Source organism: Magnolia sinica, chromosome 2 (assembly GCF_029962835.1).
Source record: "Magnolia sinica isolate HGM2019 chromosome 2, MsV1, whole genome shotgun sequence".
Taxonomy (NCBI): domain Eukaryota; kingdom Viridiplantae; phylum Streptophyta; class Magnoliopsida; order Magnoliales; family Magnoliaceae; genus Magnolia; species Magnolia sinica.
Genome location: NC_080574.1, coordinates 94,696,569 through 94,716,890, shown reverse-complemented (window position 1 = coordinate 94,716,890; position 20,322 = coordinate 94,696,569). Strand labels below are relative to the sequence as shown.

Genomic DNA, 20,322 nt, shown 5'->3' with positions numbered 1-20,322 from the left:
ACTAATTTCCTTTCCTTTTTCTTTTTTTGAAACTAGTTTACTTTCCTTTTTCTTTTTTAGAAACTAACTTACTTTCTATTTTTAGAAACTTTCCTTTTTCTTTTTCTTTTTCTTTAGAAACTAGGTTGTTTTTTTTAAAAGAAACTTTTTAATTTGTTTTTTTTAGAAGCTTTCCTAATTTGTTTCTTTAGAAACTTTCCTAATTTGTTTTTAGAAACTTTTCTTTTTCGTTTTTAGAAACTAGGTTACTTTTCTTTAGAAACTTTCCTAATTTGTTTATTTTTTTTATTTTATATATATATATATATATATATATATATATATATATATATATATATATATATATATATATATATCAATATAGAAACTTTCCTAATTTGTTTTTCTTAGAAACTTTCCTTTTTCGTTTTTAGAAACTAGGTTGCTTTTTTTTTGGAAACTTTCCTAACTTGTTTTAAAAACTTTCCTTTTTCGTTTTTAGAAACTAGGTTGTTTCTTTTAAAATTTTTTTTAAAAAAATCTTATATATAGACAACTATATTGCTGAATTTTGGTTGGCACCCTACACTAAACATGGAACAATTGCAAGAGTCACTAAACAAGTTGTCCCAAAAGTTTGAGTTTATGATTAAGCGCTTAGAAATGGACCAATACTTAGAACAACTTGATGTGCGCATTACCTGTTTAAAGACCATCGCCAGGACAAACCCCACCATTGGGGTAGATGTCTCATCTCAGGCAGGTGGCTTGGTGGATAGACCAATGAATGGAGTTGGTGAAGGAATCAATTATGGGTGTGCACCTGTGCACCCACCCCATGAGAGACATCAAGACCACTATTTTGAGGGGTTCGACATGTGTGGCCTTATGGCTGGAGAGAGTGCACTAGACGCTAGTGTAGAGTTACCCACTAAGGCCATTCCGATAATGGATAAGTTACGTGATGTCTTTCCTAATGATCTACAAGATGAGTCTCCCCCTAGGAGGGATATAGAGCACACCAGAACATGGGACATCGTAATACCTACAGTCGAGTTTGCGTTTAATAGTTCTGTCGATAGGTCCATAGGTCTCAGTCCTTATGAAGTCGTTACTGTTTATAAACCTGGGGAACCTATTGATCTTGTCCCTATGTCACTGTCCCATAGGGTGTCAGAGCTTGCGGAGTCCTTTGCGTATCACATTCATTCATGGCATCAAGAAATCAGGCAAAAGATCACTACTAGTAATGAACATTACAAATTTTCTGCAAACCAACATAAACGTTTCAAAGAATTCAATATTGGGGACTCTGTGATAGTCCGCATCTGGCCCGAACAGTACCCTCCGGGGGTCGTTCGTAAGTTACACGCGCGTAGCGCTGGACCTTTCAAAATTATAAAACGAAACGGTCTCAATGCGTATGAGGTAGATCTTCCACCTTCTATAGGAATTAGTTCTACATTCAACGTGGAGGATCTAGTTACTTTTCAGGGGACCACTAATACTTTGTCCGACCCTTCGCCTACTCGTCCTCATTCCCCATATTTATCCCTTGAACCATGGCCCCTTCCCGACCCATTTTCTCAGCCTCTACCTTCCATACTTACTCTTCCTGATCTTTCTTCTCAGCCTCTACCTCCCATACCTATCATTCCCGACCCATTTTCCCAGCCTCTGCATCTCATATGTACCCGTCCCGACCCATTTTCCCAGCCTCTACCTCCCATACCTACCCGTCCTGACCCATTTTCCCAGCCTCTACGTCTCATACCTACCCTTCCCAACCCATTTTTCCAGCTTCTACCTCCCATACCTACCCGTCCCGACCCATCTTCCCAGCCTCTACCTCTCATACCTATCCTTCCCGACCCATTTTCCCAGCCTCTACCTCCCATACCTAACTTTCACATACCCAAAAAGGAAATAGAGGATATCCTGAACTATCAGATAGTTTCAATATCAGACGGCGGGTTTCAGAAGTACCTGGTTAAATGGAAGTCACGCCCAGCTTTAGAAAGCACGTGGCTCACTGATGAGGAGCTTTAGAGATTTGATCTTGACATCCTGGAGCGGTTCAGGAGTTTTATTTCGCCAATGGCGAAATCTTCGCAGTCGGGGAGAATTGATGGGGACATCACGCGCACACACGCACTCATGCCACCCCCCCTACGCACGTACGCCAAAAGGAGGGCCCCACTGTTAATTTGGATTGATGACGATGTCCAGGGAGGGCCTCCTACCTAGAAGACGAAGTTTTGATTCAAAAGAGTGTGCCCGTTAGTCAAGAAAAGCTCATCATGGGATTTCATGATCGTGGCCCACTAGTCGGATTGATTTCATATTTTAAGTTTTGCTTATTAATGTTATTTAGAATATCATGAACGCGTTAGATTTCTTTGATTAGTTTTTATTTTGGTTTACTTCATCACTTAGTAATAGGTTGGGGTATAGGATTTTCTTATAAATAGGCACGCCCTGTAGCTTTTTTTTTAATTGATTGAAGATTAATAAAAATTCCTCATTTTCCTACTCTCTGAGTTGTGAAGCCTAATTGGGTGTGAAGCCCTCCCTTCATCGAAGGGTTAACTACCGTGGTGCGAAGCCACATCTATCCCGATTCACCCCAATTCATCGCCATCTCTACTATCCATCTTCTACCATCCCTTCTTCTCATCTCACCCAATCATCTACACTTCGAATCAATCATCTATTACAACAATTCTCCTCCCCACAACAGAATTTAAGAATCTGGCCCTACAAGAGGGCTGAAACTTCGGCGGAGCACCACACACAAACCATACATCGGATCGAGCTGAGATTTGGGAGTTTTGGAGTCCATCCCTGGCCGACCAGGGCCAAGGTGGCCTTTTTCTGAATAGTGGGCCCCACACACGTGTGGTCGAGATCACACACATGTGCGTCGGGCCATTGTTGTTGTCCACGCGTGCGGTACTTCTTTGGTTCGTCTCTCTCCTCTCTTTCACTCCACTTTCACCCAAAATCCCTAAATCTAACCCTAAATTACTCAAATCTCCAATTTTATGCCCATTTTCTTACCCTAGGGTTCCTTGATTTGAAATTGGTGAATCCCTTAGATTAGGGACTGATTACTATGCATGTGTGGATGATTATTTCTTATCTTTGAGTATCGTTTGGTTCATAAGTTTTTATTGATCCAGCCCTATCATGTGTAGGCCTGGACCCGCATAGATTCCCCTTAGTTGAATGTTTGGACTTTCATGTGAGATATGGAATTTGTGTAATTGTTTTTGAACTAACGTGATCTTAAGCCTGAAATCTCGCATATCATATTTAATTTTCATGTCCTGCATCACTGACTTTATAGGGTTGAGGGTGGGGAGTGGGCTTTAGGCCCAAACGATCCAAGGTGCTAGCAGAGACCACATTTGCACAACTTCCACTGTCGACAATGACTTTGCAATTCTTTTCCCCACTTTTGGCGTAAGTATGGAAAATAGTAGAATGACGCCAGTCATCTTGGTCCTAAGCCTGAGTTAGGATACATCTGACTATAGCAAGTGGGATAGTCTCCTCATCGTCTTCATCACTAGCACCAACATCAGGGTGATACTCTTCTTCTTCATAGTTGCCCTGGTCATTATGACCTTTCCCTTGATCTTCAATCAGGAGGGCCTTTCCTCGCACCTTTTGGGGACACTCACATGCGAAATAACCCGTTTTACCGCACTGGTAGCATTCTATAGGCTCACCTCCTCTTGAGCTAGATCCCTCAATGGTCTTACCCTTGAAATCTCTAGGATTGGGTCAACTAGAGGAGGATGGTTTGGACTGAGTCCCATAATTAGGTCTCATACCCTGAAATGGAGCCCTAGAACTGGGATCTCGATAGTCAATATGTCGAGAACGCTGGAGTGCTACATACCGCTCTAACTTAGGCACCAACTGGTATGCATGATCCAAGGTGCCAACCTCGCGAGTGAGCAGCTCGTGCTGAAGATCAGGTCGGAGCTCCATCCTAAATCTGGAGAGTGTCGCAATGGGGTCCTCCTGGATGTCACATTGCAACATATGCTCATCAAATTTAGTAATATAATCTGTGGCTGACATGTTGCCCTGGCGAAAGGATTGCCACTGATCCATGAGCTTCTGTTAGTATGATAGGGGAAGATACTTCTCCCTCAAGGCCTCTTTCATCTCGGCCCATAGTGTGATGAGAGGTTGCCTAGACCTCTCAAGTCGGCTCTTATAGTTCAGCCAAAAAGATGTAGCCTGACTAACAAGCTTCATCTTAGCGAACCGCACTTGACAGTCGTCAGGCATGTCATGCCACTCGAAAAAGTGGTCCATGTCTGCCAACCAGTCGACAAAGACTTTGGGGTCCAGCTGACCATCAAAGCTCAGCGCATCGACTTTCACACCTCTCATGACACGGTCTTCAACATCATGTCAGTCATGGTACTCAAACCGGGGTGGCTGAGGACGCACCCCAGCACGACCAACTACTGGGCCATGCCCCCTCACATAATCCCTAACAGGCTCTCTTTGAGGGGTAGGACGTGCTATGGGAGCCCTAGCTGGCTCTACTGGGGTTGTGGGATCCCCCCTAGCACCACGCTCCAATACCTCAGCCTGAGACTCATGCCAGTCACCAGGATCCTTAAGGTCAACAAGGCGCTGCTTATTGGATTCTGTCGCCGTGTGCTGCTTCTCATCGACTGTTTCAAGACGATCTAGCCTAGACATGATGGCTTGTAGTTGTGCTAGGATCTGTTGAGATAACGGGTCGGGATCACAACTATTACTTGCGGTTGCCATACCGCGACACACCTAAGACAACTTTAATGTAAGGACTCACTCAAAAGGAAGAAACTAATTCTAGGACTGACACGAAAACTGATTTGATGGGGCACGGGGTGTATCCAATGTAACCTTAGACGCTAGTTCAGATTTTCTATCCTAATGGTGTGGCCTAAACACTATATGAGATGCAATCTCAACCTATATGCATGCACACAAAAGACCCTAACTTTATATGGGACTCACAAATACTCTATGCTAAACCTTCTCTCAGATACCAAAAATAATGTAGGATACATGTATGGATGTCATGTTTCACAGGAGATTAGTCAAAGGACAATTCAAAGCATACAGATTCTAAGACCTGTGGGTTATGGGCCAAGCCCACTAAATAATAATTTCAGCAGAATAGTTCACCAAACAGTAATTTCAGCAAGCAAAAATTCATGTTATTTCATTAGAAATCATCCCCACATGCACACAATCATATAAAGATTAAATTGTAGGATGTTAAGGTTGTTAGAACAATCCCTTAGCACAGAATATCGACAAAATACTCATGGGTAGATTCATACACACATAGAATTTACCATATTCACCACATAAACTATGTTTGGAGGAGATGAAGATTACGTGGGATATGGGGTGGGATAAATCTGTAATTTGGGAATTGAGGGTTGTGGGAGGAAATTGGGGGAGGGTCGAGGGTAGGTTTTATGTGGGAGGTAGGGACAGGGTGTCGAGGTTTTGAGCACAATAGATTGAAGGATTTAGGCTAGATAAGATCAAAGAGGGTTTTTAAAAGGAGTATAAGGGGATGGAAAGACCATACCTTGCAGAAGATAAACACGTGAGTGAGTCGCACGCCCACAAAAAGATGGAATCTCACCACCTTGCTCCAAGTCTCATGGAGGGTTCTTCCAAGTCGCATGGAAGAAAGAAAGGCTTCTCTTTAGAAAACAAACGTGAACTCTTCAGCCCCCTAGGGTTGGACGTTTTCCCCCCCCTTAAATAGAGTTTTTACATTTAAAAGTAAAATGACCACCATGCCTCTTTTTAAAATCTAGCAAAGTAGGGGCCCACTAAGAAATCTAAACCAACCAAAATGTGCAGAAAAATAACAAAACATAAATGGACACTAAAAACTGAGAAAGGACTTAATCACATGGTGGGCCACCATGTGATCGGACGCAATCCAACGGTCGGATCTCAACAAAAACTCTCAAAAACTATCCTGACACTCCAAATAAAGCAGCCCATGTTCATCCTCCCAGTTTGGGGCCTTCATGATGCACATCCTATACACATGGGGTCTTCAAAGTGGCCCACGAGCTAGGCCCAAGTAGTGATCACCCAAATAAAGTGTGGTTTGGGTTGGGCCAGGGCCTAGGGCTCTCCTACGGCGACGCTGGTACACCCTGATGTCTGCATCAATTTGCCTCTTGACTGATCTGGTTTTAAACAAAGTGTTTAACCTTGAGGTAAAAGATAGGATTTGTTGATGTAGGCCCGAGGTCCAACATGTGCTGATTTTAGGCTGTTTGTTGATGAATTCAAGGCCTAAATTTCAGATATCACATTTACTATTTTCGGTGGGGGGTTTGATGCGGAAGATATAATCGAAAATTTTGGGAGATTTGTTTTTATTATTTTAGGCCAAATCTTGGGGGATTGTTGTTATCTTAAATAAATCAGATTGATTTGAAGTCAATCTAATATTTGGGGGACCTTCATCTTTATCAAATATTCATGGGGATTGCCTTTTAGGGTGTATTGGGGGGCAAGACATTCCCCATTTCCGAATTTATGAGTGTTTTTCCCCCAAGTATTTGTAAGAGAAGAAGTTTGAATATCAATAAAGTTATTTCTCCATCTTTACTTAAATGTTCTTGTAGGTGTACTCTTGTCCATTTCTTTGCGATTCATGTATTGAGATCTCATTGATTCAATCATTGGATTACGTCATTTTGATATCAGAGTAGATGGTTCATTGATTCGATCATTGGATTACATCATTTTGGTATCAGAGTAGATGGTTGGGGATTTTCGACTCTCTATAATCTCCTAAATGGCTTCTAAAGGAGTGATCAAGAAGATTTTACCTTAATGACCTAATTGATCCATCTGCTCATAGAGTGAGTAGATCAACTCACACATATGGTAGGTAATCTCACTCATCAAGAGGGAGAGATCCACGTGGAGGGAATGAAGAGGCTAAAGTTGGAGGACAAGGACATGTAGGGGAAGGTTCCTTCCAAGGTCCTAACACACACTGAGTGGTCTCAATTGATGAAAAACGTGACAGAGAGCCCGAACTTAAGGTGGAAAATTTGGAATTCTACAGTTGTTTGCATGTCAATGATTCATTGATTGGCTTAGTGGAAAAGTTGTTCGAGTATCAGGAATTTTGGACAATTGGAAGGTTAAATTAATATCTATGAAGTTTTCTGGTTACGTGTTAGCTTGGTGGGACAATATCTATGTTGGATGAATCCATCAAGGTAAGCAAAAAGCAAATTTTTTTTTTTTTGGAAAAGATAAGGAAGCTAAAACGAAAGTTTCTATCCATAACTTATGCCTGTGACCAAGGAAATAAATGAGTGAATGAATACACCGAGGAATCCCATACCTTGACATTGCGGGCAGGGTTTCATGAGTATGAAGAATAAAAGATTTCAAGACATCTTAATGGTCTTAATCCAAACATAAGAATGAATTGACTTTCAAAGATACATTTAAGATGTCTAATGCATACACACTTACATTAAAAGATGGGGAGGTAATTAATGAGGATGTCGGAGATGATTTGGTGCTGTTAAGGACCATCGTCGGGCACCAAATCGTTAATGATGGGGCAACATGCTAACTTCTCACATAATACGACCACAAGGCGTACCGAACGTTGATGGGGCCAATGTTCAACAATCAAGCTAGACCCTAACTTTATGTTTCTTATGGATAAGGGACATGCAATGAAGATGGGACAAAGCAACAATCCTTTCACATGCTTTAAGTGTGGAGTTGGGACATTGTTCTTTTCAATGTCTTGTACATCAATCCACAATTAAAGTGAATTTGGCTATGTTTAAGACACTCCCGATCGTAAGCAAATGAAAGTAGAGGATGACACAAAGTATGAAGGACATGCATATGTCGATGAGACAAATGATGGGGAACATGTAATTGTCGTGTTTGGAGATAAGGGCAAGATATTGATTATCCAATGGACAATGTAATTGTTGCCCTGGGTGATTGATAAGGGGTGATGGTTGCGACACCATGTCTTCTGCACCACTTGCACTTTTGGTTGGAAGATATGCACAATTCTAGTAGACGATGCACACAATGAAAATGTTGTCTCACAAGAAATGGTGGATAAAATTAAAAGAACATGAGGACCCATATTAAAATTAGATTTGTTGGTGAAAGCAAAGAGTGAAGTCACTGTTAACTCTAGGTGCATAGTTTCCTTTTGTATTGGATCTAAGTACAAGGAAGAAATGTGGTATGATGTCATCCTCATGAATGCATGCCACATTTTGTTGAGAAGACCATGGCTATGGGACTGAGATATGCTGGATTTGACTCAAGCTTTGCCTATTGTTAAGGATGGTGTTAACATCACATTAAATCCAATGAAACAACTTCCAACACTTAAATCTATTAAAGAGGAGGCTCAAAAATCACTCAATGTAGAAAAGTTTGAAGAAGAAGCCAAGGAAACTGACATCTTTTGTCTAGGTTGCTAAAGACGACATGAAATAGTGAGATGCTCTACATCCTATGAAGATCTCCTTCATGAATATGTAGACTTGGTGCTAGAATAACTCCTAGCTGGGTTTCCTTCTATCAGGAATAGTCAGCACCATAATAACTTGGTGCAAGGTTCGAGCTTGCAATATTTTGTGCATTACCGAATGAGTCCAATCAAACACGCCAAGCTCCATCGACAAGTTATTGAGTTACTACCAAAGGGTTTAATCTGGGAAAGCATGTCACCATGTGTTGTTCTTGTATTAGGAACTCCTAAGAAAGATGGATCTTGGAGAGTGTGTGCGAATAGTTATGAGATGAACCAAATTACTATTGAGTACTAGTTTCCTATTCCAAGATTGGACAATATGTCAGACATGTTGCATGGAGCAAAGATCTTTTCGAAGATTGACTTTAGGAGTAGATATGATTAGATTCCTATCTAGCTCGGGGAAGAGTGGAAGATCGAGTTTAAGATTCAAAATGGGTTATACGAGTGGCTTGTGATGCCATTTCGGTCTTTCAAATGCATTGAGTACTTTCATGAGGTTGATTTAACGCCCCGTGTTTTCAGGACCCGAGTATAGAACCCGTTTCCCAAAAACCCGAGCGTTAGCTTATAAAATCCAGTGTAAATTTAAACCGTTTATCATTAATCAGAGTTAACAGCAATGAGGCTAGATTAAACCATGCATTGTATAAAAACATTCTGATTATTACAAAATTCCAAATGTAATGCCCATACAGGACTTATACAATCTCAAATAACAAAGTTCAGGTAAGTAAAACGTGAGTGTATCAACTAGTAGTGGAGATCAATGCGGGCCGCAAGGACCCCGTCTAGCTCCCTAGCTACTCGATCTGCTCCAGCAACCTAGTGAACAACATCGACTTGCCCTATACCTGCATCAATTGTTATGGTTTGATAGTGTCAATGGCTATCGCAGTGAGGCGCACCCTTTAAGATTACGCACTCATCATTCATAATCCAATATAGATCACAAGTCATGAAGTTGGATACACTAAACAGGGCATTTCATAGTCATACTCATACTTTAGAAAATCAAACCAATCAACAGAGTTTCATCATAAGCAACATATTATGGCAGTCGCAATACAAGGAAACATGTCTAGATAACCAAACAATCAAACATACGATTTTCTATTGCGCCTGAAATCACATTGTACGTGAACTCCGCAAGATTGCTAGAAAATCGATAAGCGAACTTCAGCTCCACCCGAAAATCATGGTACAAGTGGAATTCGCAAGGCGAATGAAAATCAACCTTCAAACCTCTCCTTCATCCGGAGATCATGTCGTACGTGAACTCCGCAAGATGGCTAGAAAATCGATAAGCGAACTTCAGCTCCACCCGAAAATCATGGTACGAATGACACTGCAGATGAAGAGACAAACAAAATACAAACCCTAGACCACCCGGAAATCATGTCGTACGTGAACACCACAAGATGGCTAGAAAATCGATAAACGAACTTCAGCTCCACCCGAAAATCATGGTACGACTGAACACCGCAAGATGGCTAGGAAAAACAAACATACAACTCTAGACCACCCGGAAATCATGTTGTACGTGAACACCGCAAGATGGCTAGAAAATCGATAAACGAACTTCAGCTCCACCTGGAAATCATGGTACGACTGAACTCCGCAAGATGGCTAGGAAACAACAGATGTGTAAATATAACTAATAAGCCATAAAGGGCACTAATGACCCATCCAAGCCACAAAGGCAAATGTGCGATTCAAGCCGTGTGAGGCAAATGTGGGCTGCAAGATCATAAGTCCATGGTAAGTTCCATTCAATTCATCATTCAAGCATGAGTGGCAGTATATAAATAAATTAATACATATACAATAAAGGATAGCATGTTATCATTGAACCATTCATGTATGTTATAATTTAAAAGAAACGTTTATCATCCAACACATGAATTAACTATACCACAAGTTAGCATACTCAATAGTAAAGTAAGAAACTTAGTTAAGGGAATCATGCTATCATCTATATCTAGATTGATGAAATCGAGTGGGAAGCTCAAAGGGTGAGTCCTCACCTTTGATAAATTATTAGATGTAATCAACTTGAATCCAATCGCAACGTTCACACCTACTTGACTTCAACGGGAGTAATCTAAGGTAGCCTCTACTAAATACCTACACTCAACCAACACAAGAAGATAGATAACATAGCTATTTATTTATTTATACTAATAGAAGGTGACTAGAGAGTCAGCTAACCTTGGTCCAACTTAGGGATGATTTGATTTTACTTGATCAAGTAGGCAAGTCTCAATGTCGAAATTTTGGAGCTTTGAGATAGTCGGTCAGATAATCATACCTGCCCTCAAGGCAAGGCCTCCTACAGTGGTGGAACCTTCATGAAGCTCAATCGATCGGGTCTCCTCAAGACCCCACGAAGTGCACTGAGTTGGCAAGTTAATTTGTTAGTTGGTGCAATACGAGTGTAACTTAGCTCAACCCAATCCCAAAACTCAAGTCTGATTCATAAACCAATTATCCATGCCATCTCCATTGAGAAACCTAACCTAAAGGACATCCCAAAAATGAGTCAAGCTCTACTTTAAATAAGCCCAAGTGCACTGGGTCGATGATCTAGTGACGGAATAGAGCTCTAGGTGCAAAATGGCTCATAAACTCAGTTTTAGACGGAGTTTGCTGAACTAGTGGCTAACCACACACGATTTAATTAACTCATCACAACCAAAGGTCATCTAAAGCCCATGCCCCAGCTAAGTGTAGATACAGGGGATCAGTAATGCATACAGGCCAAGAGCTAGTTGGAAAGGGAAACAACTTACTGAGTTCTCGAAACTCGCCCTCATCTCTCACCCCTCTGCTGAACTAGAGAGGATCATTCTCACCTTGGCTCGAACTGAGTCAGACTCAGCAGCTTCTAGGGACGAGCACACGACTGCCCAATGCGGTCTGTTGCTGGTTTCAGATTTGCTCCATGACCCTCAATCGAGTGGTCCTTTTCTTATATAGGAATCATTTTCCCTAATTACAATATATCCCTTAATTATAGTATCCCCTAATTACAGCATAATATCTCCTAATTACAGCAACATCTATATCCTTTAATTGCAGCATAATATCTCCTCATTACAGCATAATATCTCCTAATTACGGCAACATCTATATCCTCTAATTGCAGCATAATATCTCCTAATTATAGCATCTATATCCCCTAATTACAGCAGCATCTATATCCCCTAATTACAACATAATATGCCTAATTACAACATCTATATCCCCTAATTACAGCAGCATCTATATCCCCTAATTCCGGAAAGATATTTACAGATCCGTTTCCTAAATAACTGTACAATTTATTTATAGTATGTTATCAATCCTACTAGCATCCCCCCTCAAATTGATGCTGGTCGATCAAGAAGCATCAATTTGCCAACAAGAAACTGATGACGTAGTCGTGTCATAGTTTTGGTGAAGACGTCTGCTATCTGAAGGTCGCTTGAGACATGTGGAAGAGAGATAACCCGAGTATCAACAGCTTCCTGAATAGAATGACAATCCACCTCGATATGTTTGGTACGCTCGTGATAGACGGGATTGGTAGCAATCTGAATAGCACTCGTATTATCAGCATGAAGAGGAGTGGGAGTAGACTGAGGACAACTTATTTCAGCAAGTAAGCCACGGAGCCACGTAATCTCCGAGCAGGCTACCGACATGGCATGGTACTCGGACTCGGTCGAAGATTTGGAAACACGATCCTGTTTCTTACTTTTCCAAGAGATAAGTGAATCACTAAGAAACATACACCATCCGGTGACAGACCAGCGAGTATCAGGACATCCTGACCAGTCAACATCACTAAAAGCCACAAGGCGAAGAGGAGTACCAGTAGAGAAGAACAAGCCACGGTGAGAGGAACCTCGGAGATATCGAATAATTCGGCGAATCGCGGCAAGATGAAGGTGGCGAGGAGACTGCATAAATTGATTGACTTGCTGGACAGCAAATGAGATGTCAGGCCGTGTAATAGTGAGATAATTGAGACTACCAACTAACTGTCGAAACACCATGGGATCAGGAAGGAGATCCCCCTCCTCATGTCGAATCTTAACATTCACTTCCAAAGGGGTATCCACAGGAGAGGAGTCTTGCAAACTAGACAAGGAAATCAAGTCCTCCGTGTACTTATGCTGATGCAGGAAAACCCTAGAGGAATCGGACTGAACTTCCAAACCAAGGAAATACCGGAGAGGACCAAGATCCTTCATATGGAATGAATCATGAAGATGCTGCTTGAGTTGATCAATGAGGGCAGAATCAGTCCCAGTGATGACAATGTCGTTGACATAAACCAGAAGAAGAACGATACCAACAGAAGTCATACTAAGAAACAACAAAGAATCATATTGGCTTTGTATGAAAGAAAATCGAAGTAAGGTAGCCCGAAACTTATCAAACCAGGCCCGGGGAGCCTGTTTCAAACCATACAGAGAGTGCTTCAGCTTACACACATTCGACGTCGACGACGAGCAGAGGCCAGGAGGAGGTGTCATGTAAACATCTTCCTGTAAATCACCGTGAAGAAATGCATTCTTCACATCCATGTCGCAAAGGGACCATCCCCGAGAGGCTGCAATGGCAATAATAGTACGCACAATTGTCATTTTAGCGACAAGAGCAAAGGTCTTCTCATAGTCAACCCCATACTTCTGGCGGTTACCAAGGGCAACCAAACGAGCCTTATAACGGTTCACAGACCCATCGGGCGGAAGTTTTATAGAAAAAACCCACTTACACCCAATTAGCTTGACATGAGAAAGACAAGGGACTATGTCCTAAGTCTGATTTTCTTGAAGAGCTTGAAGTTCTTCCTGCATAGCCTTTCTCCAATACTCATGTTTATCAGCTTGTGAGTAGGAATTAGAAATCGACATAGTTGATAAGGTAGCCATGAAGGAGGTATGAGGGAAACCATACCTATCCGGTTGATGAGAAGTACGGCCAGATTGTCGAGGAGGGTGCAAAACGGGATCAGGTGGTAGATCATACTCAGGAAGGGGTAGAGTTGGTCGACAGTGTTCATACACAAAACCGGGCTTGAAGCGTTCAGGAGGGTACATCAAGTCATCAAAGTGAGGAAGAACAGAAACTGCAGGAGATGATGTAATAAAACTAGGAAAGAAATATTGATGTTCAAAGAAAACGGCATTACGAGATATATGAAATTTATTGGAAGAAGCATCATAGCACTCAAATCTTTTTTGAGATAAGTTATATCCCATAAAGACGCATTTCACAGATTGCGCAGAGAGTTTGTGACGTTGATGCAGAGGTAGATGCACAAAACAGACACAGCCAAAAGTGTTTCAGTCAAGAAAGCTAGGGTGCTGTTTACGCAGATGATATAATGGAGAGTCGAAATTTAGCACTTTAGAAGGCAACCTATTGGTCAAGTATACTGCTGTAACTAAAGCTTCAACCCAAAATTTAGGAGGAATAGAAGATGCAAGTAACAAGGTCCTAGCAACATCTAACAAATGTCGATTTTTGCGCTAAGCCACGCCATTCTGTTGAGGCGTATAAGGACACGAGCGGTGAGAAACAATTCCTTTGTGATGAAGAAACTCAAGAAATTCATGAGACATATATTCTCCACCAGAATCAGATCGTAAAGTCTTAATGCTAGTGGTAAATTGATTTTCAACATATGCTAGAAACGATTTGAAAATAGCAAAGACTTCAGACTTATAGCGCAGAAAATATACCCAAGTATGCTGACTATGGTCATCTATGAATGTCACAAAATATTTATAATGAGCATGAGAAATGACAGGAGTAATGCCCCATACATCACTATGAACAAGGTCAAAGCAATTCTTTGCCCTACTCCCGGAAGAAGAGAAGGGAAGAATCTTATTTTTTCTGATTTTACACGTAGAACAATCAAAAGACAAAGCATGAGGCAAAGAAGAATATTTTTTTCCCAACGAACCAGAATTCAGCAAATGAGATAAAACACCATTGTTTGGATGGCCTAAACGTTTGTGCCATACTTCACAATTATTGGAGACAGTAGTACAAGCTAAAGAAATGATACTAGGAATAGAAAAGTATAATGGAAACAATCTCCCAACTTTAGGCCCCTTCGCTATTGTCCTCCCCGACACCGGATCCTACACATGATAACCATCACGAGAAAACTGAACATTGTAATTATCATTCACAAATTGTCCAACTGAGATAAGACTCGTAGAAAGCTCAAGTGATACGAAAATATTAGTTAGTGATGGTGCGATATCAACCCCAGTAATTGGTAAACGATGGCCATTAGCAACTTGAATATTAGAAGAACTAGTGTACTTACGAACATTGCTAAGCATATCAGGAGAACTGGTAATGTGATTGGATGCAGCGGAGTCAACAAGCCAAGATTGAGAGGGTATAGTACCCTTACCTTGTAGCTCTAAAGCAGAAAATGCCGATACAATCATTTGCTGCACCATTTCTGGTGTAAGGGCAGGTGTAGCAGCAGTGGAAGATGACATTGGAGCGAGATTTTGAGTGTTGGTTACCCCATCCGAAGTGTGGCCAGTAGCAGTAACATGATAAGCATTCACGGGTCGGTTTTGAGGACGTGTTGGGCATTTTTTGATGATGTGCCCCTTCTGTTTACAGTAGTCGCAGAACTTTTTAGCACAATGGGCAGCAATATGCCCATAATCTTTGCAACTGTAGCACTGAACTATATGCATGTCTCGAACCCTCCCTTTGCCTTAAGCAGTGTATGTGACAGCATTCTCTTGCGGAAGCGAAGATTGAGTAAGAAGACGTTGTTCCTCTCAAAGAAATGCTCCAAAACAGACGTCAAGATATGGTGAAGGATCCCTGTGCATCAAGTTGGAGCGAATAGACTCGAATTCTGGCCTTAGTTTCATTAAAAACTGGTCTCTTTTGCTAACTTGATGGACTGCTTGAACAACAGAGAGGGACTCGGCCAACACGTCGGCATACACAATGTCGGAAAACTCAGCCCAAAGATTTTGAAAACCACAGAAATATTCCTGAACAGAGAGTGTACCTTGGGAATAGACAGCAAGATCAGTTTCCAACTGAAATCGCCGGGCGGAATGATCGTGATGATAGACCTTTTTCAAGTACTCCCACATCGATATAGCCATCTTGTGCGGCCTTAAATTGAGTATAAGCAGTGGATCAATAGACCCAAGAATCCAAGTCATCACGCGAGCATCTTTCACCTTCCATTGAACCAACGTCGTAGGATCGGTAGGTGCTGGATCACTCCCATCAACATGACCCCACAACTCTTTTCCCATGACAAAAAGTTGAAACCGAAACTCCCAGGCAGCATAATTCTTCCCAGTAAACCGAGTTTGAAAGACTTCTGAGTTGGAGTTGTTAGCCATAACTAGAATCTCTCGAAATGCACTAAAAAAACTACAAACCAAAACCCGCACCTAAGAAACCAGAGCCTATAACCACAAAATTTGGACTAAAGACAAGGTTGTAGAGAGTGGCTCTGATATCATGTCAGATTTGCTCAATGACCCTTCTTTTATAGAAATCATTTTTCCTAATTACAATATATCCCTTAAGTACAGTATCCCCTAATTACAGCATAATATCTCCTAATTACAGCAACATCTATATCCCCTAATTACAACATAATATCTCCTAATTACAGCATCTATATCCCCTAATTACAGCAACATCTATATCCCCTAATTACAACATAATATCCCCTAATTACAGCAGCATCTGTATCCCCTAATTACAGCATAATATCACCTAATTACAGCATCTATATCCCCTAATTACAGCAACATCTATATCCCCTAATTCAGGAAAGATATTTACAGATCTGTTTCCTAAATAACTGTACAATTTATTTATAGTAAGTATGTTATCAATCCTACTAACAGATGGGACCTCCCACAACAATCTAGGCCGAGTCAATCTGGGCTCAACTCAGCAGCTCCAACCTCCTCTCTCTCACTTTTCTTTTCTTAATTTTTTTTTTCTATTTTTCTCCTATTTTTGCTGGAAGGTCCAGCAATGTCTGGACAACCCAACCCGAACCAGATCCAAGCCCAACTCGGAACTCAGACTCGGTCTGAACTCAGTGAAGTCCAATTGAGTCAGCTCGGTTTGGAAATTGCTGGCTCAACCCTTCTTCCTTTCTCCTTCCTTTTCAAATGGCCAGGCAGGGCCGGTGATCGAACTTGGACCGAAATGGGTCTGAGCGCAGTTGGTGCGGCGCGGCAGAAGGAGGACGCTGCTCTCTCTCTCTCTCTCGACCCTCTCCCTTTCTCAGTCTTATACCTTCTCTCCTCTGCTTCCTTTTTCTTTTCTTTTCTTTTCTTTTTTCTTCTCTCCAGATTGATTGGAATTGAGTCTGGACCTTCCCAGATGCAAGTAGAACTCGGTCCAGCGGCACCAGCATCATTGTTGGATGAGGAAAACCGTTGGGGAAGACGAGCTCCTCCAATGGTGGATCTCGACTCGGTGGGTATTCCTTCAATCGGGGGCTTCTAGGCGACTCCTGTGCATCTGCTGAAGCTTAAGGAAGCTAGAAATCGAAGCTCTGAGATGATTTTTCCGGTGGTTTCACGGCAAGAAGGTTTTTGGTTATTTCCTCTTGCAATTGCAATAAAACGAGGGATCCCCACTGCTATTCGATCCACTCTCATTTTCAGTTGCCCTCAACTCTCCCAGCACTGTTGGATCGAAGTTAAACGGCCCGGATTCATTCCGTGGCAGGGAGAAACTGTTGGCGCAACAAAACCAGCGTCGGTTTCCACAGATAGTCCTAGCCTGTGTGAAAACGGACGGTCGGGATGAGCTCATTCCAATGGCTAGGATGAAGGGAGAGCCTTTCACAAGGATCCGTCCAGCTGGAAAGCAAGAAAATGGATTTCTTTCCGTTTTGGGAATATGTGTGTTTCTAGCCTGATTTATGGCTAAGATTGTGCGCACACGAGTGAACTCCAACGGCTGGATCAACCGTCATCCTGGTCGTCCATGTCTTCTAATTGAAATGGACGGTTTGGATCAAGCAAAAGATGCATGATGGTGGGCCACAATCTGATGAGACGGGATCTCTATCCGTCTGCTGTTTCGGCGGACGAAATTCAAAAAAAGAAAAAAAAAGAGGGAATCCTTTCCCCTTTTGGTTTTTCACGGGTCAGACATGGTCTGACCGGTCTACCCAATTTGGTGCACCACGGGTGTGCACCAACCGTGCATATGCACTCCCGTGCAGGGTCCACCATGATGTCTGTGATCTGAACCAGACCGTACATCAGTTTTGTCAGCCAGACTTAGGGCCCAATCCAGAGTATGGGGTAGATCCAAGTCTTAGGTGGGCCGTATCATCTGAATCATGGCCATTAAGTGCTTGTTGTCATTGATTCGGGGTAGAACATGATCCACACCTGTGATCAACATCGTTCATCTAGCTAGTGGGCCACCCAGGGCCACTTTCCATTTTAAATTATACAATAGAAATATATATATACATTTGTTTAGTATAATATATCGATAGTTAAGTATTTATTTACAATCATTAATACTTATTATGTATATATTTTTTTGATTATATATGCATTTATAGTGTAGTAAAACTAATATTAAGTGATATATATTTTATATATAGTATGATATGATAACCTATAGCTTAAAATTATAAAAATGTAAATGTTAGTTAATATATATAATAATGTGTTGGTATACCATTTATTTTATATATAGTTTAAATAATATACATGATTGAATAATTCATGAAACATATGTATTGTTACGAATAATTATAAAGTTACCTTGTATTATAGTATATATATACGATTACGTCACATTTAAAATGAGTCATTTGGGTATCAACTTAAGATGGCCCACCCATCTAACTTAAGGTAGATCTACATCTCTAGATTCGACGATCACTCCTACAATTAGAGTCCCTTACATCTCAATTGGACGGTAGATCTCGAATCTCGTAGTTGCTCCACCCCTCGACGGTTGGATTTAGGCCATAGTGTGAACGTTCTCATAGATCGGGATTGTATTTATACTAAGTTAGGTTCTCATGGTAACACCCGAGTACATAAAGGTACGGGGTGTTATAGTTGATGACATGACAGAGGTACTCCACCCCTTCATAGGGAAGTTCTTAGTTTTTTTGTTTCAATGTATATTCTTATTGTCAGTATTGATTCATCTATTTACCTTGATCATTGATGATAAATATTTCATGTATTACAAAGGGAGTTACCATATGATAACTTGAAAAAAGTGTTCCTTGTTGACATGACAGAGGTACTCCACCCCTTCATAGGGAAGTTATTAGTTTTTGGTTTTGATGAATATTCTTATTGTTAGTTTTGATTCATCTGTTTACCTTGATCATTTATGATAAATATTCGATGTATTATAGACGGAGTCACCATATGTTAACTTGAAAAAGTGTTCCTTGTTGATAATGTTGTATTTTTTGGAGGTACGGTGTTTGCAAAAGGGATCAAAATTTATTAGGAGACGATCAAGGGCATTGCACAGTTGCCCACCCAACAAATCCTTTTGGAGGTCCATTCTTTCCATAGCTTGGTGACATTTTACCGAAGATTTATCTGGAATTTCAACACTATTATCTCACTCATTACTTATTACATGCGTGGAGGGAAGTTCGAAATGGATTAAAGCGGCTGATAAAAGCTTCATTACCATTAAAAACAAGATGACCGAGGCTTCAGTTCTTGTACTTTTGGACTCTAACAAAGTATTCGAGGTGGAAAGTGATGCTTTGAATGTTGGCATTGATTCGGTGCCAAGTTAGGAAGGAAATCCAATCGCTTTCTTTAGCTGGAAGCTTAATGATGCGTGGAAGAACTAATCTTCATATGATATTAAGTTCTATGCAGGGTGTGCCGAATCGGTTACGTATCGGCCGTATCGGCCGATACGTAACGGTAACGGTGGGAACCATTACGCGTTTCGGGGTCGTATCGGCCGATATCCGATTTTGTACCCGTATCGGCCGATACGGGCCCGTTACGGGGTGTAACGGCTGTAATGGGCCGTAACGGGCCGGTAACGGGCCCATAACGGTAACTTTTTTTTTTTCCATTTTAAGCTCTGTTTTTGCTGTTTTTTTGAAACCTCTTGTTTCCAAACTGTTTTTCACTCGTTCTACTACTAATTTCGACCAACCTTAGCTAGGTATTTGAAATAAAAACACATTATATCACAGATTTTTTTGAATCAAAGCTCGGTGGGCCATTTTTTAGAAATTCGTCAAAAATAGGTATTTATACTTTTTTTAATATGTTTTGCTGCTTTAATCATGTCATATGATGTGTTAATCATAGTAGAACATGTTAATGTACATTTTACAGATTTGGGGTGCCATTTAATAATTTTTTAATATTTTTTTCTATTTACGCATGAATTTTGGCCCCTTTTTTTAAAATTTGAAAAATCAAATTTTAATGGTTGTTTTGCTGTTTTAATCATGCCATTTGATGTGTTAATCATAGTAGAACATGTTAATGTGCATTTTACAGATTTGGGGTGCCATTTTATATTTTTTTAATATTTTTTTCTATTTACGCATTTATTTTGGCCCTTTTTTTGAAAATTCGAAAAATCATTTTTTAATGATTCTTTTGCTGTTTTAATGACATCATATGATGTGTTAATCATAGTAGAACATGTTAATGTGCATTTTACAGATTTGGGGTGCCATTTTATATTTTTTTTATATTTTTTTCTATTTACGC

The 20,322-nt window shown here is 40.8% G+C and overlaps 1 protein-coding gene across 2 annotated transcripts in view; it reads left to right on the top strand.

The window, feature by feature from the left end:
• Window positions 1-20,322, top strand: part of LOC131237277 (transcription factor bHLH121) — a 73,023-nt gene that overhangs the window by 11,350 nt on the left and 41,351 nt on the right. The window contains exon 2 of one of the 2 annotated variants that reach the window (XM_058234967.1): window positions 19,044-19,129. The exons of the other annotated variant lie outside the window; for it this stretch is intronic. Within the exon in view, the coding sequence (XP_058090950.1) occupies window positions 19,044-19,129 (86 nt within the window). The remainder of the gene's footprint in view (window positions 1-19,043; window positions 19,130-20,322) is intronic. 2 annotated transcript variants of the gene reach the window in all.